The sequence below is a fragment of the Paroedura picta genome, chromosome 10 (assembly GCF_049243985.1).
Source record: "Paroedura picta isolate Pp20150507F chromosome 10, Ppicta_v3.0, whole genome shotgun sequence".
NCBI lineage: Eukaryota > Metazoa > Chordata > Lepidosauria > Squamata > Gekkonidae > Paroedura > Paroedura picta.
In genome coordinates this window covers 3,923,875-3,949,458 of record NC_135378.1, presented here as the reverse complement: position 1 = coordinate 3,949,458, position 25,584 = coordinate 3,923,875, and the positions used below count along the sequence as shown (strand labels likewise).

Sequence of the window (25,584 nt, the reverse complement as noted above, 5' to 3'; positions counted from 1 at the left end):
GCGGAATTGTGGAAGTTCCGGCAGGGCCCTGATCTCTTCGGGGAGCTCATTCCACCAGGTGGGGGTCAGGACCGAGAAGGCTCTGGACCTTGTTGAGGCCATACGTGCCTCTTTAGGGCCAGGGATCTGTAGCCAGTTGGAGGTGGCGGAGCGTAGAGCTCTTCTGGGGGTATAGGCAGGGAGGCGGTCTCTCAGATACACTGGGCCCAGACCGCGTATGGCCTTAAAGGTGATTACCAAAACCTTAAGCTTAATCCGGAATTCAACTGGGAGCCAACCAAGTTCTTGAAGTACCGGCCGGATATGTGATCTCCATGATGTCTTAGTGAGAATCCTGGCCGCGGCATTCTGCACCAGTTGTAGTTTCCGGATCAAGGATAAGGGTAGGCCTGCATAGAGCGAGTTGCAGAAGTCCAGTCTGGAGGTGACCATCGCATGGATCACTGTGGCTAGGTGCTCTGGTTCCAGGTAGGGCGCTAGTAGTTTGGCTTGGCGGAGGTGGTAGAATGCCAGCCGTGCTACCTTCGTGACCTGGGCTTCCATTGTAAGGGAAGCATCCAGGATCACGCCCAGGTTCCTGGCGGAGTGAGTCGCTAGGAGCTGCACACCATCCAGGATGGGCAGGCGCGCTTCCTCCCATGGTCCCTTCCTACCCAAACACAGGACCTCCGTCTTTGCAGGGTTGAGCTTCAGACGACTCTGCTTGATCCATTTTGTCACTGCTTCCAGGCATCTGGCTAAAGATTCTGGGGGGGAGTCAGGGCAGTCATCCATCAGGAGGAAGAGCTGGGTGTCATCTGCATATTGGTGGCAACCCAGCCCAAACCTCCGCACCAGCTGAGCAAGAGGGCGCATGAAGATATTAAATAGGATAGGAGAGAGCACTGCTCCTTGTGGGACTCCACATGTGAGCTGGTGACGGCTAGAAACTCTCTCTCCTATTGCTACCCTCTGTCCGCGACCCTGGAGGAAGGAGATCAGCCATTTTAGGGCTGTCCCCCGTATCCCAGCGTCGCCCAGGCGGTGAGCTAGGAGCTCATGATCGACTGTGTCAAACGCTGCCGACAGGTCTAATAGTATCAGCAGCGCTGACCCGCCTCGGTCCAGTTGGCGGCGGAGGTCATCCGTCAGGGGGTCTAGCGCTGTCTCCACCCCATGGCCAGGCCGGAAGCCCGACTGAAATGGATCAAGGGCTGAAGTTTCTTCCAGGAATGCTGATATTTGGCCTGCAGCAGCCCTTTCAACCAACTTCCCCAGAAACGCCAGATGCGAGACAGGGTGGTAGTTGTCAGGCTCCTGCAGAGCCAAGGATGGTTTTTTGAGCAACGGGCGTACCACTGCCTCTTTTAATCCCTCCGGGAATTCTCCCGTTGAAAGGGAGAGGTTGATTATTTCCCGGAGGGGAGCTCCTATTCTTAGGTCTGTTGTTTTTAGGAGCCACGATGGACATGGATCTAGAGGGCAAGTGGTTGGCCTTGTTGTTGCTAGCATCCTGTCCACTTCATCTAATGAGAGTCGTCTGAAGTAACTCATTGTTCTCTCCAAAGACGGCCAAGGAGCCTCCAGTTCACTTTCTGTGTCCAAAGTTGGAGGGAGGTCATGGCGAAGAGTCGAGATTTTGTCTGCGAAGTGACTCACAAATGCCTCACAGCTAATGTCCAATTGGCTATTGTTTTGGTGCCCTTCATCAAGGGCGGTGAGAGATCGGACTACCCTAAATAGTTGTGCTGGGCGTGAGTGCGCAGACGCGATGCTAGTTGAGTAAAAGTTGCATTTCACTGACTTCACCGCCATCTCATAGGCTCTTAACTGCATTCTATAAGATGCTCTCGATTCTTCGTCACGGGTCTTCCTCCAAACTCACTCTAGTCGTCTCAGTTCCCGTTTCTTCTCGCGGAGCTCCTCGGTGTACCATGGAGCCCGCTTGAGACGGGGACGGAGAGGACGTCTGGGAACTATCTCATCAATGGCAGCCAGCAATCTGTCATGCCAGTCACTGACCAGTCCATCTAGAGAAGTGCCGGGAGGCATTGGGTCCCGCAGAGCATTCAGGAATCCAATCGGATCCATAAGTCTCCGTGGGCGAGCTGAAATTTGCTCGACGCCCAAGTGAGGGGGAGGTGGCAGCCTAAGCCGGGTCTTCAGGGTATAGTGGTCCGACCATGGCACGGCAGTAATTGTAACCGGATCCACGCTCAGCCCTGCACCGAAAATCAGATCCAGGGTGTGACCTGCCTGGTGGGTAGGGCCAACAACAAATTGCGAGAGCCCTAGTGTCGCCATGGCCGACACCAGGTCCAGCCCATTGCCAGAGGGTGGCAATTCCGCATGGACATTAAAGTCCCCCAGGATTAACAGTCTAGGAGACTGTAATGTCCAGGCGGCCGCCGCCTCTAGCAGGGCTGGCAGGGCATCTGGAGGTGCATTGGGCGCGTGATATACAACCCAGATGGCCACGCTCTCGGTTGTACCCCACCCGAGGCCAACACATTCAATTCCTGGAATTTTCGGCGCAGAGAGAGCCCTGAAGGAGATGTTGTCACGGATCAGGATTGCCACACCCCCTCCCCGCCCCACAGTTTGTGACTGATAGTGGACGGAGAACCCAGCCGGGGTTAGCTCTTTAAGGGCGACTGTTTCGCCGTCCCTGGTCCAGGTTTCCATCAGGCACGCCAGGTCTACCCCCTGCTCTACGAAATACGCTTGCAGGGTGGAAGCTTTGTTGTTGATGGACCTGGCGTTGCACAGCATCAGTGTCGGAGGTGGGTTGTTCGCCTTTGCCTCCACCCTAGTGGCCCGAGAGATGGGGCGGAGGTTAGAAGGAGTTCGAGCATGGTCATTTCTCAAGCCCCTTCTATTGTCCAGCCTCCTCCCACCGCTGTCCCTGCCTTTCCCCCTTATTATTGGAATCCCTGACCCCTTTGGGTCCCCCCTTGTTGTTATTATGCCCTTATTTGGGCTCGATGACTGAGAGGTGTCCATGTCTGATGTTGTGTTCCTCCTTGGGTTGTCAACTGCTTAACTTCTAGGGTTGTGCCCTGGTTCTTGTTTCTTTTTTGGTTGCTTTGGCTTGGATGCTTTCGCTTTTTCTGTTTCAGGAGGTTGATCGGTTTTGGTTGTTTCAGTTGGATTCCAGAGGGATGACCCCGATCGTCTATTATGACATCTCAGGGCTACCCAATCTGGAGTTAATTTATTACTAGGGTGTTGTGTACATTCTATTGGATCTTATTCAGGTGGGATGGAAGGGGGAAGGGGCACATTTTAAGGTTGAATTTCATTTCAGGTTATTATAGTTATTAATTGGGGTATGGTTGGTAGTGTTAGGGGCATGATTTGTGGTGATTAGAGGGCCATGATTTGAATGATCAATTTAGTTTGTATTAATTTGAGTGATATCTGTGGGATTTGATAATGCCTAATTTCCCTTCCCTCCCCCCCCCCCCCAAGTTTCATCCCTTACTTTTTTAGCCCTGTTACTATTTTGTGCCTGGTTTCAGTTTTAAAGGGAAAGGGGCTGTTTGGGAGCATGCTAGGCTGCCCATTGGCTGCTTGACGGCCAGGGGCGGGACGAGCTCGGCAATAGCGCTTCCTTTCTAGCGATTTTTGCTGAGACCGGAAGCTTGTGGGAAACGATAGAAACGCAACTGGATTCCACTACAAAGTCAGGTATGCATAATGACGAATTGCACTATTTTAAATGGCGATTTTTCGTTCAGCAAACAATTTGCTACAAGGATCCCGGTGCGGAAAGCCCCTATGAATTGTTGACAATTCATAGTCTGACGAAGAGTGTTTGCACTCGAAAGCTGACGCCTCAAATAAATCTTTGTTGGTCTTAAAGGTGCCACTGGTCTCTTTCTGTTTTGTTGTAGAAATCCTTTTAGTTATATAGATTAGTGGGTGATGGGGGAGAGGAATGATGACAATACTCTTAGAAAAATCTACCGACATAAGGGGCAAGAATCCTTGTCCCCTGCCCCCTCCCTACTCCTCTCCACACGCCACACCTCACCCCCTCTCCTTCCCTGCTGGCTGGGCTGGCCCCACCCCCCCAGTCTCCCAAGGCCGGCCCTGCCCTCCTGAGGGTGGGAGCAGCCACAAAAGACTGGCGACGGTAACAACGCCAGAACACTGAGTGCACCTCAGTGCTCTGGCATGCTGCAAGTGTCCATCCACTGGCACGGTCCCTGGGGGCAGAATTACAGATGTCGCATCTGTAGACTTCCGTTTGGGGGACTGCGCCAGTAGATGTTCCACATCAACAATCACCTTAAACTTTTTGCCTCTGTAATAGATGGATCAGTCTGGTGGCAATGTTTTTTCCCACTCAAAACAGAACCCCATTTTTAAAAAACAAGCCCTGACTTGTTCTCACAATCTCAACCTGTGCATGCTTCCAAATACCACTGAAGGTTTTAAAACAGATTCCCCGCCCCCTTGCAGGATGTACTAAAACAAATGACAAGAATGGGAGGCGTGAATGCCAATTGACTTGCATGGGCTCCATTGAAATACATTAAAATAGAAAAAGAGTTGCAAAGAAAACATGGAATGAATTTTCCATTACAATAAGAGAGACTACCTGATAAATAAATAAAGGTATTCTGTATTCTGTAAGACAGAGTACTCAGTGCCTGGAATGACACTGTGAGGTGGGTGAGGCTGAGAGAGCCCAGATATTACTGCTTGGTCAGAACAGTTTTATCAGTGCCGTGGTGAGCCCAAGGTCACCCATCTGGCTGCATGTGGGGGAGGAGCAGGAAATCAAACCCAGCTTGCCAGATTAGAAGTCTGCACTCCTAACCACGACACCAAACTGGCTCTCAAACACACACAGAAAAAGGTCAGCCACTTAAGAGCAGTACCTCCTATCCCCGTGTCAGCATGGCGTTTGACCAAGAGCTTGTGATTGACAATAAATAAATAAACAAGCAAACAAACAAACAATAGCATGAAAATGGCCAGCCCGCCTCGATCCCGATATTGCTGGAGATCATCCATCAGAGCGACCAGTGCAGTCTCCACCCCATATATCAAATGGTAGATGAACCCACAAGAGGTTCAGCCATACTGGACTTAATACTGACCAACAGGCAAGAGTTGGTGGGTGAGGTGAAGGAGGTGGGGACCCTAGGGGGAAGTGACCATGTCCTCATAGAATTGCTTCTGAGATGGGGAGCCATGGAAGCTTGTAGCCAGACGCGGATGTTGGATTTTCGTAGGGCAAACTTTAATAAACTCAGAGACATGATGAGTGTCATACCATGGACGAGAATGCTGGAAGGGAAGGGAGCATGTGAAGGGTGGGTGCTACTCAAACAAGAGCTATTTCATGCTCAATCAATGACTATCCCAGAAAGACGAAAACACTGCAGCAGCTCTAAGAAGCCTATATGGATGAATAGAGAACTTCAAGAGGAACTAAGAAAGAAAAGGAAAATGTTCAGGAAATGGAGAGAAGGACAGAGCTCTAAAGAAGAGTACCTACAGGTTACTAGGCACTGTAGATCAATCATCAGAAAGGCCAAAGCTGAGAGTGAGCTAAGATTGGCCAGGGAAGCCCATTGTAACAAGAAAAGATTTTTCAGTTATGTGAGGAGCAAACGTAAAGTAAAGGAGGCAAGAGGCCCACTGTTGGGTGCGGATGGACAAACTCTAACGGAAGATGCAGAGAAAGCAGAAAGGCTTAGTGTCTATTTTACATCTGTTTTTTCTCACAGGTCAAAGTGTTTAGGCACATCTAGAGATGGCCGTAGCCAAAGGATAGTGTCTGGGTGGCAGGTTAACATGGATAGAGACGTTGTCGAGAGGCATTTAGCTGCACTGGATGAGTTCAAATCCTCTGGTCCGGATGAAATGCACCCGAGAGTACTCAAAGAACTTTCCAGAGAACTTGCACAGCCCTTGTCCATCATCTTTGGAACCTCTTTAAGGACTGGAGATGTCCCGGAGGACTGGAAGAGAGCAAACGTTATTCCGATCTTCAAAAAAGGGAGGAAGGATGACCCGGGAAACTACAGACCAGTGAATCTGACCTCTGTTGTGGGGAAGATAATGGAGCAGATATTAAAGGGAGCGATCTGCAAACGTCCGGAGGGCAATTTGGTGACCCAAGGATGTCAGCATGGATTTGTCTCCAACAGGTCCTGCCAGACCAACCTAGTTTCCTTTTTTGACCAAGTAACAGGTTTGCTGGATCATGGAAATTCGGTTGATGTCATTTACTTGGATTTTAGTAAAGCTTTTGACAAGGTTTCCCATGATGTTCTGATGGATAAGTTGAAGGACTGCAATCTGGATTTTCAGATAGTCAGGTAGATAGGGAATTGGTTAGAGAACTGCACTCCAAGAGTTGTTGTCAATGGTGTTTCATCATACTGGAGAGAGGTGAGTAGCGGGGTACCTCAGGGCTCGGTGCTCGGCCCAGTACTTTTTAACATATTTATTAATGATCTAGATGAGGGGGTGGAGGGACTACTCATCAAGTTTGCAGATGACACCAAATTGGGAGGACTGGCAAATACTCCGGAAGATAGAGACAGAGTTCAACGAGATCTGAACACAATGGAAAAATGGGCAAATGAGAACAAGATGCAATTTAATAAAGATAAGTGTAAAGTTCTGCATCTGGGTCAGAAAAATGAAAAGCATGCCTACTGGATGGGGGATACGCTTCTAGGTAACACTGTGTGTGAACGAGACCTTGGGGTACTTGTGGATTGTAAACTAAACATGAGCAGGCAGTATGATGCAGCGATAAAAAAGGCAAATGCCATTTTGGGCTGTATCAACAGGGGCATCACATCAAAATCACAAGATGTCATAGTCCCATTGTATACGGCACTGGTCAGACCACACCTGGAGTACTGTGTGCAGTTCTGGAGGCCTCACTTCAAGAAGGATGTAGATAAAATTGAAAGGGTACAGAGGAGAGCGACGAAGATGATCTGGGGCCAAGGGACCAAGCCCTATGAAGATAGGTTGAGGGACTTGGGAAAGTTCAGCCTGGAGAAAAGGAGGTTGAGAGGGGACATGATAGCCCTCTTTAAGTATTTGAAATGTTGTCACTTGGAGGAGGGCAGGATGCTGTTTATTTTGGCTGCAGAGGAGAGGACACGCAGTAATGGGTTTAAACTTCAAGTACAACGATATAGGCTAGATATCAGGAAAAAAATTTTCAGAGTCAGAGTAGTTCAGCAGTGGAATAGGCTGCCTAAGGAGATGGTGAGCTCCCCCTCACTGGCAATCTTCAAGCAAAGGTTGGATACACACTTTTTTTGGATGCTTTAGGATGTTTAGGGCTGATTCTGCATTGAGCAGGGGGTTGGACTAGATGGCCTATATGGCCCCTTCCAACTCTATGATTCTATGATTCTATGAGAGGACAGAAGCTCAACGGGTATGGATCCAGGGCCAAAGTTTCCTCCAAAAATTATTTGGATGAGGGATTAGAGGGGGTACTTATTAAATTTGCAGATGATACTAAACTGGGAGGGGTAGCAAACAAAACAGAAGACAGAATCATAATATAGGATGATCTTGACAGGCTCGAGAAGTGGGCTAAATAGAATAAAATGAAATTCAATAGGGATAAATGTAAAGTTCTGCATTTAGGTAGGAAAAACCAAAAACACTGATCCTCCATAAGATGAGGGAGACTTCTCTTGGCAGTAGCAAGTGTGAAAAGGATCTAGGAGTCTTAGTATACCATCCATTGAACTTGAGTCAGCAGCGTGACTCAATGGCTAAAAAGGCAAATAGGATTTGGGGCTGTATCAAATGGAGTATTGTGTCCAAATCACAGGAGGTGATGGTACCGCTCTGCTATGGTTTGGCCACCACAGTAGAAGAGGGATGTTGACAAACTGAAGCCTGTCCAGAGGAAGGCAACAAAGATGGTGAGGGGTTTGGAGACCAAGACGTATGAGGCAGTGGTCCCCAACCTGCGGGCCGCGGCCCGGCGCCGGGCCGCAAAGGCCATGGCGCCGGGCCGCGGCTCCCTCTCCTCGCCCCCCCCCACCCCCGCAGTAAAAAACTTCCCAGGCCGCAAGCTTGCGGCCCGGGAAGCTACTTACTGCGGGAGGGCCGGGAGAAGGAATCAGGGCCGGGCCGCGCCCGTGCAGGCCGCGCCGGCGCGGCCCGATCCACGGACGCGGCCCGCGGGTGTGGCCCGATCCGCGGGCGCGGCCGGGCGCGGCTCGCGGGTGCGGCCGGCGGGCGCGGCCGGGCGCGGCTCGCGGGCGCGGCCGGGGTGCGGCCGGCGGGCGCGGCCGGGCGCGGCCCGATCCGCGGGCGCGGCCCGAAGCGTGGGCGTGGCCCGCGCGGGCGCGGTCCCTGCGGGCGCGGCCCAATGCCCTGCCGGTCCCCAGCCTAAAAAAGGTTGGGGACCACTGGTATGAGGAAAGGTTGGGGGAGCTTGGTCTGTTTAGCCTGAAGAGGAAATGACTGAGAGGTGGGATGGACCAGAACCAATGGGATGAAATTAATGCAAAAGAAATTCCGTCTCAACATCCATAAGAAGTTTATGACAGAGAGGTTTCTCGGTGGAACAGGCTTCCTTGGGAGATGGTGGGTTCTCCATCTTTGGAAGTTTTTAAACAGAGGCTAGATAGCCATCTGATGGAGAGGCTGATTCTGTGAAGGCAAAGGGGTGGAAGGTTACAGTTGATGAGCGATAGGGTTGTGAGTGTTCTGCATAGTTCAGGGAGTTGGACTAGCTGACCCATGAGATCCCTTCCAACCCTATTATTCTATGATTCTATGAAAATCATATAACAACAGATAGTAACAACCTTTGAAAGAGAATTACCAGATTTTAACCTGGCTTTTAATGGGGGTGTGGCACATAGCAAACCTGCACTGGATTTTGGAAAAGTCACGGGAATATCAAAAGAATGTTAACATCTGCATTATTGACTGGGATGATTCCTCCGTGTGGAGAGGGGGAGGTTTTCCAGCTGTGGGTTGGGAACTACCCAAAGGCTTTGGAAATATATCCTGGGGAGGACAGTGTTTGGAGGTCCTCAGTGAGGTTGTTGTTGCTTTTAGTTGTGAAGTCGTTTCTGACCCATCGTGATCCCATGGACAATGATCCTCCAGGCCTTCCTGTCCTCTACCATTCCCCAGAGTCCATTTAAGCTTGCACCAACTGCTTCAGTGACTCTATCCAACCACCTCATTCTCTGTTGTCCCCTTCTTCTTTTGCTCTCAGTCGCTCCCAGCATTAGGCTCCAGGGAGTCCTTCCTTCTCATGAGGTGGCCAAAGTATTTGAGTTCCATCTTCAGGATCTGGCCTTCTAAGGAGCAGTCAGGGCTGATCTCCTCTAGGACTGACTGGTTTGTTCGCCTTGCAGTCCAAGGGACTCGCAAGAGTCATCTCCAGCACCAGAGTTCAAAAGCCTCAATTCTTTGACGCTCGGCCTTCCTTTTGGTCCAACTTTCACAGCCATACATTGCAACTGGGAAGACCGTAGCCCTGACTTAGATGCACTTTTGTTGGAAGGATGATGTCTCTGCTTTTTAGGATGCTGTCTAGATTTGCCATAGCTTTCCTCCCCAGGAGCAAGCATCTTTTAATTTCTTTGCTGCAGTGCCCATCTGCAGGGATCTTGGAGCCCTGGAAAATAAAATCTGTCACTACCTCCATTTCTTCCCCATCTATTTGCCAGGAATTGAGAGGGCCGGATGCCATGATCTTAGTTTTCTTGATGTTGAGTTTCAAACCAGCTTTTGCACTCTCCTCCTTCACCCGCATCAACAGGCTCTTTAGTTCCTCTTCGCTTTCTGCCATTAGAGTGGTATCATCTGCATATCTGAGGTTGTTGATATTTCTCCCTGCAATCTTGATCCCAATTTGTGACTCCTCTAACCCCGCCTTTCTCAGTGAGATACAAGGCCACAAAATCTAACTTCCAAAGCAGCCATTTGGAATTGATTGTGGTCCTCTGGAAATAAACTGTAATGACAGAAGATCTCCAGGTGCCGCCTGGGTATTGGCAAGGGCTGCAGAAATATCATGAAGCACAGAAGGCCCCTGTGTTTCGTGAACCCATGGAGGCCTACAGGCCAAAACACTTCAAAAATTTTAATGATACCAAATTACTAACAAGGCAATACTCCTCATCCACAAAGGTATTTAATAACTGAATAGAATCATAGAATCATAGAGTTGGAAGGGTCCATACAGGCCATCTAGTCCAACCCCTTGCTCAATGCAGGATCAGCCCTAAGCATCCTAAAGAATACTTTCAAAAGCTCTTTTAACTCTGCAGGTCCATTTTTCTGGATGGACTCAGGACCAAGTCTAGTCCAAAAATCCCAACAGGAATCCTAGTTTGCTAGCCTACAGTAACGGATTGGTCACTGTGTGAATCAAGCTGCTGGATTAGATGTACAATTGTTGTGATCTGGCAGGGCTCTTCTTATGTTCCTATAATTTCTTCTCTTGTAATAGTGATAAAAATTTATTGTTATTGGCCAAAGGCCCTCACAATATACCAACAACCATTAAAAGAAAAAATATAAAATACCACAAATAACAAGTATATATGTTAAAACAATTAAAAGTCTATCACAATTTCCCAGGCTCTGACACAAAAGTGTATATGTTAAAAACAAATAGAACTTGACTTGTGTTTCCCAAATTCAGACATATGGAATTAGGACTTTCCTTGTAACAGATTTTACTCTGATATTACTAGCTGCCAGTGCATAAAGAGCTGTTAGATACTTACGGTTCAATGTCAAAAAGCAGGAAAATCAATTTATTGTATTCTGACATAGCAGGAACATTAGAACTTATTTCCAGGTTCAACAGAAACTGTGTAGACTAAAATATAATGCATCAGATCTTCACTTTTTGAATTCCCACAGAACTCTTCTCTTGTTGATAGGCTATTTTGGGGAGGGACAGTGAGCCATAGAGTTGCAGGGGGATTGTTGTTATCTTTAGGATCCTATGTGGAAAACCACCCAAAAAAACTTAATGGGAAAAATTAAAAGCACAAGAATTACTGGCTCTAAGATTGTGAAGAAAAAGCACCACAGGGAGGTCACCAAATGTGAAAACACAACCCAACAGCACTGACATCTGAACATTTGAAGCAATCAGTTTGGAAAAAAACAGCCCAATATGTATAAATTATGATGTTTAAAATTACTTAACATTTACAATACTGTATTTTAATATGGAAAAGTCAGCAGTCACCAAGATAGAGATAAACGTTACTCACTTTTGGAAGTTTCAAACTTTTTCTTTTATGTTTCTTAGATTGTAACAAGCGTTCACGTTCCTACATGAAGAGAAGTTCTATTTAAACTGCTAAGAATTTTCAGAATGACTGCACAGATAAGGAATCTAAGGTGACACCCTGCTCTATGAGGGCAGGAAGAAAGCCTCCCCTGGTTCACTTTGAAAAAGCAGACTTTTTCCAGAGTTGTCTCTATCTCAGATACAACCTCCTTGTTCTCCCATTCTGCACCCCAATCTGTGCCTCTCACCTTTTTATCCTCTCCCAGATCAAATAAATCCCTCCCGTCTGCACTGTATTTGATTTCCATTTTGATTTTGGGTGCTTTAAATTTTCCCTCTGAAACATGCATGATTGATCCGTGGTGACCCTACCTTTCACACGCGATATCCAGGAACAGATATAACTCGCTACAATTGATCAAGCTGCTTTGAGGGCTCCCAGTATTGATGCGTAGATCTGAGTTTTGCCAGATTAACGTCCTCCCTGATGAGGTAGAGAAGCAGTCTGTCTCTGATTAGCTACCTTCCTCCCAAGATTTATTTTTGCCCTCATTTTGGAATCTGTTTTAAAGTGACTGCTCTCCAGAAGCCCACACTTCTCTCAGCAGAGATTTGCCTTGTGCTGTGAGGCTGCTGCTGGCTCAGCTCGGCTCGGCTCGGCTTCCCCCCCACCAGCCGCTCATTCAGAAAAGGAAAGAAAGATACAAACAGCCTCGTGCTCCACTTGGCTTCTCCACCGGCAGTCAAAAGAGAAGAAATAAAGTACACTCCTATAATGCCAGCTGGACTTCACCCGTCCCACTCCCCTCCCTGAGCTTCCCCAATGAAGTGCAGAACACTTTCTGTTTCAATTCAGGGGAAAGCAAGGAGGAATACTCAGGTTCAAATCCATCTAAATTCACCAGGATCAACAATAGAAAAAACAAAGTAACTGCAGAACCAGCTCAGGAGCACACACACCCCACCTCCATCCAGCACGAAAGCTCCTGAGTGAAGAGATCCTTCTGTTCTGAATGAAATGAGAGTGGGGGGTGGGGGTACCTTTTCCACAACAAACATCATCCCTCTGGCAGCAGGAGGTCCAGACCACTACTGCTTGGCTTCCATTCAGCCACAACATGAATCAGTGGCATCAAAATGTGTCTAAGCGTGTTCTTGGGATCACGGAAGAGGCATTAGGGTGAAGTCTGTGTTCAGGAAACCCTGCTGCCTTACCACAGAGAGATCGTCAATAACACGCCGTTGCTCCAGAACTTGCAGCTTCAGGAGTTCAACTTCTTGTTCTTCCCGAGTACTGCTGAGATCATTCAATGAAGTGTGCCTTCTCAAAGTGGGCTGAGCAGATAACTTCTCTTTCTACAAAAAATATATTTCAGCAAGCATATTTCAGCAAGACATTCAAATATGCAAATGTTCCCAATTCCAAAGGCTGGCCTTTCCATGGGGTCAATGGATTTTGCAGCCAGCAGCCTCCTGTCTGACTCCCCCCCCCCCTGCTTCTTCAACCACAGCCTTCTCCTATCCACCCCCCACCTAGGAGCTGGAGCCAGCCACGCCCTATAGGGCTTCCCTCTCACAACAGTCTGGTGGGTGATGATCTTCAATTGGGCCACTGTTTTTGGTTTTTAAAGAACACAACGGGGAGGCACCAAGACAAAGGCAACTCGTTGCTCCAACCCTCAGGCAGTGGCAAAACGGTTAAGCCAGAAATGACTGCTCTGGCATAGAAAAAAAATTGATGAAAAGATGGCTGATAAACAGAACCATCCAGCTGAAATCCACATTTGAGCTACAAGAGAGAGGAACACAGTATAGGGTGTGTGTGATGAAGCACCATCCCAAGTAGAGCCAGTTGCAGGCCCTGCATAGATCCAACTCTCTGCAGGTTCTTGTGCCTCCCCTACACACACACACCCATTCCTCCCCTACACACACACACACACACACCCCGCCATGCATGGTTCAGCCACGTCTAGGAATGGAGATAACAATACAGTGGCAATTCTCAAGTCAGCTTGTTCTAGTATTGGGGACCAGAGAGGTTTGGGATTTCAATCCAGCTTGGTAGAGTGGTTAAGAGCAGCAGCCTCTAATTTATTTATTTATTTTATTTATCATACTTATATACTGCCCTCCCCGGAGGCTCTGAAGAACGGGGTTCAATTCCTTACTCCTCCTTCACATGCAGCCAGCTGGGTGACCTTGGGCTTGTCACAGCCTTATTAGATCTGTTCTCACATAGCAGTTCCATCAGAGCTCTCTCAGCCTCACCTACTTTATAAGGTGTCTGTTGTGGGGAGAGGAAGGGGAGGCGATTGGAAGCTGCCTGGAGACTCCTTAAAGTAGTAGAAAATGGGATATAAAAATCAACCCTTCTTCTAAGATGAGTCTGCCATAACTTGGCTGGTGACTTAGCTAGCTTGTGTATGGACATTCCAAGGCACATGAAACAAACTCAACAATGTTTCCAGATGGGAGAAGACCCAGAATTGCAAAGGGAATTAGTAGCTTTGGAACAGGCAAGGACTTGCAGGGTCAGCAGCCCACAGCAGGGACAGTTAGGTCACTCAGAAGTGACCAGTCACTCTCCAAGGGGTTAAGCACAGTGCCCCTCATTCAATACCACTAGAAGGACTTGCTTCCCCTTCCATTTAAAGATAAAGTGCTGTTCAGAGAGCAAAGCCTCCATCCTTACCCCTTCTGCTCAGCACCCATCACCCCCTCCCTCCCTCCCTCTCTGTTTAGGGACACATCAAGGAGAGGCTCCAAATTTGAAACAGCCAGAGGAAGGACACATTGATCACACCAATACAATTACCACTTGAAATTTACTTGATTTCATGAGTTCTGCAAAGGCTTGTGTGATGTTGGTGCTAACATCTGTTAGCTGTGATTTTATCGTTAATAGCTTTTATGTATTTTTCCATGTTGTATGGTATACTCTTACTTGCTTACTGTTTATTAATTGGTTGTACACCGTCCAGAGACAGCAAGCCTGAGAGGGGTGGTATACAAATATCGAAATAAATAAAGAAACAAATACAGGCCTTATAGCTTAGTCCCCCAAATTTAGTATTTTATGTTATTCTCATTATTATAATCTGCTTGCTTTTTCCTGCTTTTCCTTTTGTTACTTTTAAGTTTCATAAGGAAAAGATTAACGTTCAAGAACTGTCTTTGTTGCTGCCTGCTGTTCCAACTCTGCCAAGGTTTCTGCACATTTAAGCTCAGAGAAAAGAGCCCTGGACTGGAAGTGCAGAGGTGCCCTTGGGGAATAATCTTCAGGCATACCCCCAAGCACTCTAGGTAAGACAGGAGACAAGGGCTGATCCATTTCAAGGGGGAGAGGAGGGAATAATGGCTCAAAATTGTGGCCCTGAGTTATTTTAAAATCAGACAGGGGAGCTCCCTTCAAAAGCCCCAAGTTCTGAAATAACACTGTTTCAACATAGGGCCACATGTCTTTCCAGTACTGGGAGATTTGAATCCACTCCTGGGTAGTGACCTTTTGAAAGCTCCGAACCATCTGGGATTGCTGATGAGAATCCAGGCTAGGTGAGGATGGCCACTTACCATTTCTATGTTTTCCCTGGAAAGGTTCTTAATTTTGTCTTCCATTCTTTGTACGCTCTGAAGCATGTCCTCGTTTTTCTTGTTCAGCCTTTTGTTCTTTTCTACAAGGGGCTTAAGCTGTGCTTCTGTCTCCCGAGATCGTTTCAGCTGCAGTTGGTAAAATAATGAAGTAAAGTGAATACGCAACTTTCAACAGGGCTTTGATTATTACATAAAGGTCTTCAGTAAATGCAACTTTGAATAAACTTTATTGGTCTTAAAGGTGCCACTGGATTCTAAGGGCCATTCCACACCCAGAAAATGAAGTGAAAGGGTTACTTCTACGTCTGGGTGACTAGCGCTGTCTCTACCCCACGGCCAGACCAGAAACCTGACTGAGGTGTGTCTAGGACCGCTGCCTCATCCAAGAATGGTGATAGTCTGTGACAGCTTTTTCAAGCATCTTTCCCCAAAAAAGCAAGAGCAAGATGGGTGGAAGTTGGAAGTTGGGTACAGAGATGTTTTTTTTAAGTAGCAGGCGAACCACTGCCTCTTTTAGCCAATGCCAACTAGGGATGCTTGGACTCCTGCTGTGCCATCTTACAGCCTGACTGCCAGTTGACCACAGATAGCCAGGTTTGGGTCAGTCACTTCAGCTCTCTCCATCTGAACCAGTTCATTGGTTGAGTTTTCACTTATTCAAACAATGTGCCTGGCAGACTTTCACTACATACAATCTTACAGAGCAGGATGATAGTCCTACATTCCTATTGTCTTGCCAGCTCAAAGTGGTAAATGGTTCTTTAATTAGGATTTGAAGTCAGTAACCACACTGGAGAAGAGGTAGATGAGTTGTGATTTATTTGTTATAATTAGCAGGCAATTGCAACACAGATTTTCGCAGTTACATCAATCAGCATCAAATCTGAGAATGGACCACAGTCACCCCTGCTGCCTCAGGTGTCTCAAAGCAGTTTAAAAATACCTTTGCTTCCTCTCCCCATAATAGGCACCCTGCGAGGAAGGCTGCTAGGAAGGGCGGCAAGCGAAGGGGGTCTGACCGCACCCTGATTGGCCACCCCAGACACACTCCTCCCTCAGGGGCATTTCACAAATATACAGAGGAACCATAGATAAGGATATGGGGGAGAGAACTGCCCCCTGTGGTACCCCACAACGGAGTCCATAAGGGCACCATAACGTCTCCCCCACTGCCACCTTCCATGCCGGGTCCTGGAAAAAGGAACACAGCCATTAATTAGCTGTTCCCTGAATCCCGCCCCCAGCAAGGCAGTAGGCCAGTAACTTGTGGTCAACATCAAATGCAGCCAACAGATTGAGCAACACAAGTACTGCCATCCCACCCCAATCCAGCTGCCACCAGAGATCATCCACCAAGGTGACCAACAGCATCTCCACCCTGTAGCCAGGATGAAAGCCCAACTGGTATGGATCAAGCACTGAAGTTTCCTCCAAGTAAGCCAGGAGCTGGTCAGCTGCAGCTACCTTTTTCAGCTACCTTTCTCAGAAACACAAGATGCAAGACCTGCAGTAGCTGGCTGGGTCCCACAGGTCCAGCAATATTTTTTTTCAGCAACAGACAGACCACTGCCTCCTTCAGCACCCCTGGGACCGCCCAAGTAGCCAGGGAGAGGTTGACAAGCTCTCCTAAAGGGGCTCCTATCAGCTGTTCACTCACTTTGAGTAGCCAAGATGGACAGGGAGCAACTTCTCCAGTTCTTGTGTTTAGATCTAGTGCCCAGGCACAAAAATATGGCAAGGAAATGGAACTCCAACTCTGCTCAAAAGCTAGTCAACAGAGCAGAGCTTTGGCTCCCAACTGATTGACTCAAGTATGTATGCATGGACACACAGGCAGCTGCCTTCTAATGAATCAGACCATCAGTCTGTCAAGGTCAGTATTGTCAACTCATAGTTGGCAGCAGCAGGGTCTCAGACAGAGGAGGCTTATCACATCATCTACTTCTTGATAGTTTCAACTAAGATCACAATACAAAAAATTAATTAAACAAAAAAAAGCTTGAATATGCCAAATCCTTATTGAAAGAATTTGATTGGGCAGTTTCTGAGAAAAATGACTCACACTTTTGGGCACTAGTCTCAAATAATTTAAACACCTGGTCCCATCACCTGGAGGCTCAAATACCAGCTAAAGATTGGGCCTTGCATTTTAGCAAGGTCTTTGGAGCCCATTTGGCCTCGCCCCCAATAGCAACGTCACATTTACAACATATCCCTTCTGATCTAACAGATCTTCCAGTTTGGCCCACAGTTTCAGTGGCTGAAATCAAAGGCCTGATCTCCTCATTGACATCTGGTAAGTGTTAGCATAGCAAAGTTATTTCATTGATATGCAGACGCTGTTTAGCTTAGAAAGAAAAGTTTTATTTATGGAAGGACATTCCGGATAGAAAAGGTGAGGCGGAGGATAGAGCTCCTACATCTAGCTGGCTCAAGAGAAGAAGGCAGACTGAGAAGCATCCGGGAAGAAAGAGGAAAGTGCCCTAAGAGTAACAATCTAGGGCACACTTAAAAGAAAGAAAGGTCCTGAACTCTCTGATCTATCTAACAGCCTTCTTGCTGCCCCCATCAGGATCTTCCTCCTGGTTAACTTTGTACACCAGACATTGTATACTCCAACACCCCTTCTCAAAGTCTAGTGTACAAAGTCCACAAGGTTCATCTTCTTGCGTAGACTTTGAAACTTCTCTCTGGTGGGTGGCTTGGTGAGCACATCTGCAATCATTTCATTCGTAGGACAGTAGTCCAGCTCAACAAGCCCCTCTTCTTTCATGTTTCTCACGAGGTGATGCTTCACATCAATGTGCTTTGTTCTGGAGTTGATTTTCTCTGATAGTGCAAGCTTGATGCAGCTTTGGTTGTCTTCATAAAGTTGCACTGGCTTGGGTTCTTCTACCCCAAAGTCTTGCATCAGTTGCAGTATCCATTTCAGTTGTTTGCACGCTTCCGCTGCAGATACATATTCAGCTTCTGTTGTGGAGACAGCTACACTTTCTTGCTTCCTGCTGCTCCAGCTGAGTACACCGCCGCCATAGTAGAACAGGTGTCCACTTATTGACTTTCTGTCAGTAGTGTCTCCTGCCCAATCGGCATCCATGTATCCCACCAGTCTGGGATTGTCACATGTTGGTAGCTTTAGTTTCAGGTGTGCAGTTCCAGTCAGGTACTTTGTAAGTTCTTTGACTGCATTCCAGTCTCTTTTGGTTGGTGATTCCACCTTCCTGCACAGTAAGCCAACAGCTGCTGCGATATCTGGACGTGTCAATGTGCTGATGTACAGGAGCTTCCCAATTGCTTCCCTGTACTGCTTGTTGTCGAGGAAAGGCTCACTGATTCCTCTTTGTTCCAAGAAGTTTGTCTTCATTGGAGTTGGCGCTGGCTTAAGTTCCTTCATATTCATGAAGTTGAGAAATTCTTGAATTTTCTGCTTTTGGTTGAGAAGAACCCATCTTCTCTGTGTTCTATTTGTATTCCAAGATAGTACTAGATGTCTCCAAGTTGCTTTACTTCCACTTCTCGATTTAAGTTCTGGACTATTTCATCACAGTCTTTCTTGGCCTCATAACATAAAAGCAGATCATCTACATAAATCAGAACATAAGTCCATCTGTTGTCCTTATATCTCGAGTAGAGACAGCGTTCTGCTTTGCCTTGCATAAAACCCTTCCTTGGTTAGAAGCTGATGCAGTTTCTCATTCCAGCATCTTGCAGCCTGTTTCAGTCCATAGATGCTCTTTTTCAGCTTGCACACAAAATTCTTGTCTGTGTGTCTTTCAAATCCTGGTGGCTGTTCCATGTAGACTTCTTCCTTTATTTCTCCATGAAGAAATGCAGTCTTTATATCCAGATGCTCCACGTGCATCTTTCTTGCTGCAGCTATGTCAAGAGCATTCTTATTGAAGTGTGTCCCACCACAGGTGTGAAGGTTTCATCATAATCTTCTCCATATTTTTGGGAGTATCCTTTGGCAACCAATCTGGCTTTGTGCCTTTGTACTTCCCCTTCTGCTCCAAGTTTGGTTTTGAAGATCCACTTGCATCCAACTGTCCTCTTCCCTGGAGGCAGTTCTGTGAGTGTCCAGGTTTGGTTCTTGTTCAGAGATTCAATTTCCTCTTCTGCAGCTTTTCTCCACTTAGCTGCTTCCTTGGCAGGCATCCTTTCAGTGTCTTTCCATGTGGAAGGCTCAGGTGCTGCTTCTGCCTTTACCAGATAAGTGAATCTTTCTGGTGGTACTCCTTTGTTTGTTCTTGAAGATTGCCTGACACTTGGCTCTGCAACCCCTTCTGGTTCGTGAGGTTCTGCACTGGAGTCTTGTTCTGCGTTGTCCTCTACACTGAGAAACGTTGTTTCTAGTTGCGGGGAAGTTTGCTTCGCATTGCCCATAGGACTGAGGAACACTGTTTCTAGTTGCGAGGATTCGCCCCCTTCTGCTGGTGTAGGTTCACTGATGTCCACAGCTTTGACGCCTCTAGGATTCTCATCAATATACACCGCATTGCAGATTTTCACTCTGTCTGTCTGGGGGTTAAGGATCCTGTAACCTTTACATCCCACTGCGTAGCCAACAAAAATGCCTTCTTCAGCACGAAGATCCAGTTTGGCTCGCTTCTCTTTGGGAATGTAGGCATAAGCTTTAGATCCAAACACCCTTAAATGATTCACACTGGGCTTGTGCCCATACCAAAGTTCATAGGGTGTTGCAGTAGCAACTTTGGTAGGTAGCCTATTTTGCAGGTAGGTAGCAGTGTTAATGGCCTCTCCCCAGTACTTCTCAGGTAAGCCTGCTTCTAGGAGCATGCATCTACACATCTCTGTGAGAGAGAGCGGTTCTTTCTTTCTGCCACACCATTTTGCTCTGGGGTATATGGGACAGTGAAATTATGTTCTATGCCATTTTCTGCCAGATAATTTTTCATTTCATGTCCAATATATTCTCCCCCATTATCAGAAAATAATACTAATGGCTGCTCTGTAGTGAACCTGTTCCTGGCCATTGCAATGTATTCTTTAAATTTCTCCAATACCTGGCCTTTTTCTTTGAGCAGGTAAGTTACAGTATATCTTGAGAAATCATCAATAAAAGTCAGTATATATCGGTTTCCACTGGGGGTTGTTGTCCTCATTGGACCACATATATCACTGTGAATAAGTTCTAGGGGCCTCTTTGCCCTTTGCAAATCACTTTTCCCTTTGAAGCTGGGTCTGGTTGCTTTGGCTTTAAGGCAGCATATGCATCGCTCTGGTTCAATAGGGCACCCCTTCATCTGCAAGCCCTTTGTTAGATCCTGGCTTACTAATTGTTTTATTGCTTGATTATCCCGGTGGCCATATCTGCGATGCCACAGATTCATACAGTCTCTATGTTTGCATTGCTTCACAAGATTAATTTCTGGTTGCTTACAGGTATCCAGCACATACAAAGCACCTTCTCTGCTTCCCGTGGCCACAATCTCATTTGCATCCTTAATTAAGCATTTAACTTTGTCAAAACATACATCTAGTCCTTTATCAGTCATCACCCCCACTGAGAGGAGGTTATTTGCAAGTGTAGGGACATACATGCAATTCTGAATCAGGATTCTTTGGGTCCTCCCAGTAGGTAATCTGCACGATAATTGAACTGTCCCAACTCCTAAGCAGAGCATTGTTGACCCATTGGCTACAATTAATTCCAATTTCCGACTTTCATCCAATTCTATAAAATTTCTTTGGTTATTCGACATATGATTTATGGCTCCAGAGTCAATAAATCAAATATTATTTGCATTATTTTGATAAACATTCTGGGAGACTGAAAGACATTTAAAATCTGTTAACTCTTTGTCTTGTTTCCTGTTTAAGACACTGTCTTTGCTTTGCTTTCTGTTTAGATTGCCTGTTGGGCTCTCTGTCTTTGTGGCAGACCATTGGGTCTTTACAGCCTCTTCCCTTTGTTTTGCCAGTTTGCATTCCCACTGACTGGGGCTGCTCTCTTTGCATTTGAAACCCACTGTCTCCTTTGCATTCACAGGGAGACCTTTTAGGGATTCAACAGGCAGCTTCAAGGAAACTCTGGAATAAATCTTTTGAATCTTATCCCATACTTCATTGGCTGTTTTCAAATTTAAAACATGCAACAAGTTTTTGTGAGAAAGGGACCCCCGCAACATACCGCATGCCTTTTCATTCTTGTTGTCCCAGGAGATCCTCTCCACAATTTGGGTTTCTGGCGGTCGGGGTTTCTCAATTACCTCATAAATCTCCTCCGCCTTCATTAAGGCCTTTATTCTTGCCTTCCAAAGTAGATAGTTGCTGTCCGTCAGTTTGTAGATTTGCTGGGTGTGATCCTCACCGCACGTGGCCATCTTGGATCCCCTTTGTTCTCCTCTCGCCTCAGGCTCCGACCGAGCCCCCTCAGGCAATTCTCCTTTGTCTAACTAATTAGTGTCTGCCCTGGGCCCATAACCCTTTTGTTAGCATAGCAAAGTTATTTCATTGATATGCAGACGCTGTTTAGCTTAGAAAGGAAAGTTTTATTTATGGAAGGACATTCCGGATAGGAAAGGTGAGGCGGAGGATAGAGCTCCTACATCTAGCTGGCTCAAGAGAAGAAGGCAGACTGAGAAGCATCCGGGAAGAAAGAGGAAATTGCCCTAAGAGTAGCAATCTAGGGACAGACAAAAGGCACAGTTAAAAGACAGAAAGGTCCTGAACTCTCTGATCTATCTAACAGCCTTCTTGCTGCCCCCATCAGGGTCTTCCTCCCGGTTAACTTTGTACACCAGACATTGTATACTCCAACAGTAAGTCCCCAGGGGAAGATCTGATCCCTGCAGATCTTTATAAAGCCTTTCCAGCATGATGGTCTCCTGTACTAGCAAAAACCTTCCCGCAAATTAACAACACAGGTCAAACCCCCCTGGATGGAAACTTAGCATTGTCGTGCCCATTTACAAAAAAGGGGACAAATCAGCTCCAGGGCCTGCAAAACAGAGCTCTTCCACCAGGTCTACATTTGAGTCCGGGGGCAGCGAGGAAGATCAGCATGCCACCCCCTGCAGCAGTCAGTATGATCTTGGCCCTCCTTTCTTCACCCTTGAGGTAGGGATGGGGGGGGGGGGTTGAGGAAGAGATTTTGCCATGTTGTTGATGTTTTAGTTGTGTTTTACTGTCTGTTTTAATGGGCTTTTATTGGACACATTTGTAACACGCCATGAGCCAATTTCAGGAGTGGCAGGAAATAAATTGAATCATCATCATCATCATCATCATCATAGAATCATAGAGTTAGAAGGGGCCATACAGGCCATCTAGTCCAACCCCCTGCTCAACGCAGGATCAGCCCTAAGCATCCTAAAGCATCCAAGAAAAGTGTGTATCCAACCTTTGCTTGAAGACTGCCAGTGAGGGGGAGTTCACCACCTCCTTATGCAACCTATTCCACTGCTGAACTACTCTGACTGTGAAAATTTTTTTCCTGATTTCTAGCCTATATCGTTGTACATGTCGTTTAAACCCATTACTGCGTGTCCTCTCCTCTGCAGCCAATGGAAACAGCATCCTGCCCTCCTCCAAGTGACAACTTTTTAAATACTTAAAGAGGGCTATCATTTTCCCTCTCAACCTCCTTTTCTCCAGGCTGAACATTCCCAAGTCCCTCAACCTGTCTTCATAGGGCTTGGTCCCTTGGCCCCAGATCATCCTCGTCGCTCTCCTCTGTACCCTTTCAATTTTATCTACTTCCTTCTTGAAGTGAAGCCTCCATAACTGCACACAGTACTCCACGTGAAAAGTTTGACCATTTTTCCATTGTGTTCAGTTCTCATTGAACTCTGTCTCTATCTTCCGGAGTATTTGCCAGTCCTCCCAATTTGGTGTCATCTGCAAACTTGATGAGTAGTCCCTCCACCCCCTCATCTAGATCATTAATAAATATGTTAAAAAGTACCGGGCCAAGCACCGAGCCCTGTGGTACCCCACTACTCACCTCCCTCCAGTCTGATGAAACACCATTGACAACAACTCTTTTAGTGTGGTTCTCTAGCCAATTCCTATCCACCTGACTATCTGAAAATCCAGATTGCAGTCGTTCAATTTATCCATCAGAACATCATGGGGAACCTTATCAAAAGATTTACTAAAATCCAAGTAAACGATATCAACTAAATTTCCACGATCCAGCAAACCTGTTACTTGGTCAAAAAAGGAAACCAGGTTGATCTGACAGCATCTGTTGGAAACAAATCCTTGCTGACTTCCATGGATCACCAAACTGTACTCCAGATGTTTGCAGATTGCTCCCTTTAATATCTGCTCCGTTATCTTCCCCACAACAGTTCGGACTCACTGGTCTGTAGTTTCCCGGGTCATCCTTCCTCCCTTTTTTGAAGATCGGAATAACGTTTGCTCTCTTCCAGTCCTCCGGGACATCTCCAGTCCTTAAAGAGGTCCCGAGGATGATGGACAAGGGCTGTGCAAGTTCTCTGGAAAGTTCTTTGAGCACTCTCGGGTGCATTTCATCTGGCCCAGGCGATTTAAACTCATCCAGTGCAGCTAAATGCCTCTCGACAACCTCTGTATCCATGTTTGAGACTCCTTCGGGTAAAGAAAGCGGCATATAAGAACCAGCTTTGCTTGTTCTTCTAAGAAAACCACCTGCTTACAGGATTTAGGATACAATTCATTTTCCAGATTATCGTTGGGATATGCAAGATCTGCTGTGTGTATAATTGAGCAGACTATAAAGGGTGTTCTGCAGGGGGCATCAGGGGATATGTATATTTAGTGTACATAGGATAGGAACTTTCTGATGCTTTGCAAATTCTCTCCTTCAGTGTCCTGATCGGATGAATAGGAGACTTCCTGCTTTTTGAGCACACTTCCCATGCTTGCCTCTAGCACAGTTGAAAAGAATGACAGCAGCTAGCTAGATAGTTCGGTCTCTCTCTATCTTTCTATATGTAGTTATTTCTCTTCACAATAAAAACCTTTATTCTTGAAGCAGCGTAGTGCTTTACTCTCTCTGCATACTGAAACTCTTGCCAGCAATTCTTTCACCTACATCTCCATTAAGTGATATGACCTTGCTCTCCATGTCTTTTTAACCATTTGCATAGTGGTACGACAGACAATGAGGTGGCTGGATAGAGTCACTGAAGCAGTGGGTGCAAACTTAAATGGACTCTGGGGAATGGTAGAGGACAGGAAGGCCTGGAGGATCATTGTCCAGGGGGTCGCGATGGGTCGGACACGACTTCGCACCTAACAACAACAACATAGTAGTAGTACAGCAATTGTAGTAGTACAGCAATTCCCAGTTTGTGCAAAAATACAATAAAGATTCATGAAAATGCAATGAGCTTGAAACAAAAATTAGGCTTACAGCATTGAGTCAGTTAATTCTTCCTAAACTCTTTATTGGAACAATAATTATTTTATTTATTTGTTTGTTTGTTTATAGTTAGTCATTGTCTCTGTGACTACAGGATTACATGGAATGTCCATGCAATGAACAAGCCTGGACATCCTACAGACATAAGAGGATTTTTGTCTGGTAGAAATCTAGAAACCAACCAGAAGTGAAGCCGAGTATGAGTCTTAACATGACATGTTAAATTAATGATAGCAGGAATGAAACAACAGACAGTATATGCCGTGGTAGAGTCAGCTGTCCCTAACTCCTTCCCCCAAGCTTCCTTTGGAACTGTTGCAGTGCGGCCCTGCATAGAAAAGCCCTCTTGCCATGGCAGCGCATGGCAAGATAAGAAGGAGCAAAGCCACGAAGGGCTTTGAATGAGGCAGCCAGTGACCTGACTCTGGCCCAGGTAAGAATCAATCTGTGCCTCAACAAGGAAAAGAGAAACCAGACAGTCCTCGTTCAAAGTCGTTGCTGAGAGTGGCGGGCTAAAAATCAAATGATAATTAAATTAAAAAATAACACAGAGTGCCGGACAAACTCACAGGCCACCCAAATGCAGCGCATTCAGAATGAAAATGAAGCACAGTTGGCTGGGCTGGTTCCCTTACCAGTTCATTTCGTTCATCCGCTAAAAGGGTGTTCCTGTCTTCCAGCTTCCGGATTGCCGCATTCAGTTCCGCTATCTTTAGCTGAAACCTCCTCATGTCTCGATCATCCATACGTTGCTCCTTTACAGTAAAAAAGATTCATTAAAGCAAATTACTACTGACAAAAAGGAAGTTCACAGAAGTATTCTTGAGTCACTGTAAACAAGGCAGACCATGAACATGTTAAATGGGTCCAGAGTAGGCTTGTGCGATTCAGCCACCGAAGCAGCCATTCCCTCCGGGTGCAGCCAGCGCCGTGCCGCGTCGCGGGGGGGGGGCGGTGCCGGCAGCGGCGTGATAGCGGGCACAACCACGCAGGTGCGGAATTCTGCACCTGCGTGGTTGCGCCCGCTGTCACGCCGCTGCCGGCACCGCCCCCCCCCGCGGCTCAGTGCTGGCTGCGCCCGGAGGGAACGGCTGCCGAAGCGGCCGAATCGCACAACCCTAGTCCAGAGCCCTTGCCAGCACCTTGCGGAAGGCTGGTGTGAATGCACAAGTTTCTGAGAGTAGCTACCATCAAGGCAAACGAAATAGCAAACCATTTCATACTTTTACCCTGAAAACAAGACAGGATGCTTATTATAAAGTTATAATATGCAGATGAATTGTTGCTTGAAGGAATGTGAAATCAGTTCCTAAAAACATGAATGTGGTTTACATTTGCAACAAATTAACATTTCAAAAAGGTTCTG

The 25,584-nt window shown here is 46.7% G+C and overlaps 1 protein-coding gene across 11 annotated transcripts in view; it reads right to left on the bottom strand.

The window, feature by feature from the left end:
- Nucleotides 1-25,584, bottom strand: part of JAKMIP1 (janus kinase and microtubule interacting protein 1) — a 237,294-nt gene that overhangs the window by 130,064 nt on the left and 81,646 nt on the right. For all 11 annotated transcript variants that reach the window (XR_013225029.1, XR_013225030.1, XM_077301529.1 and 8 more), the window contains exons 5-8: nt 24,854-24,973; nt 14,828-14,974; nt 12,470-12,610; nt 11,235-11,294 (exon numbers count right to left, since the gene is read on the bottom strand). Coding sequence is in view for 9 of the 11 variants with exons in the window: in XM_077301529.1 (XP_077157644.1) it covers nt 11,235-11,294; nt 12,470-12,610; nt 14,828-14,974; nt 24,854-24,973 (468 nt within the window). In the remaining 2 variants the exon portion in view is untranslated. The remainder of the gene's footprint in view (nt 1-11,234; nt 11,295-12,469; nt 12,611-14,827; nt 14,975-24,853; nt 24,974-25,584) is intronic.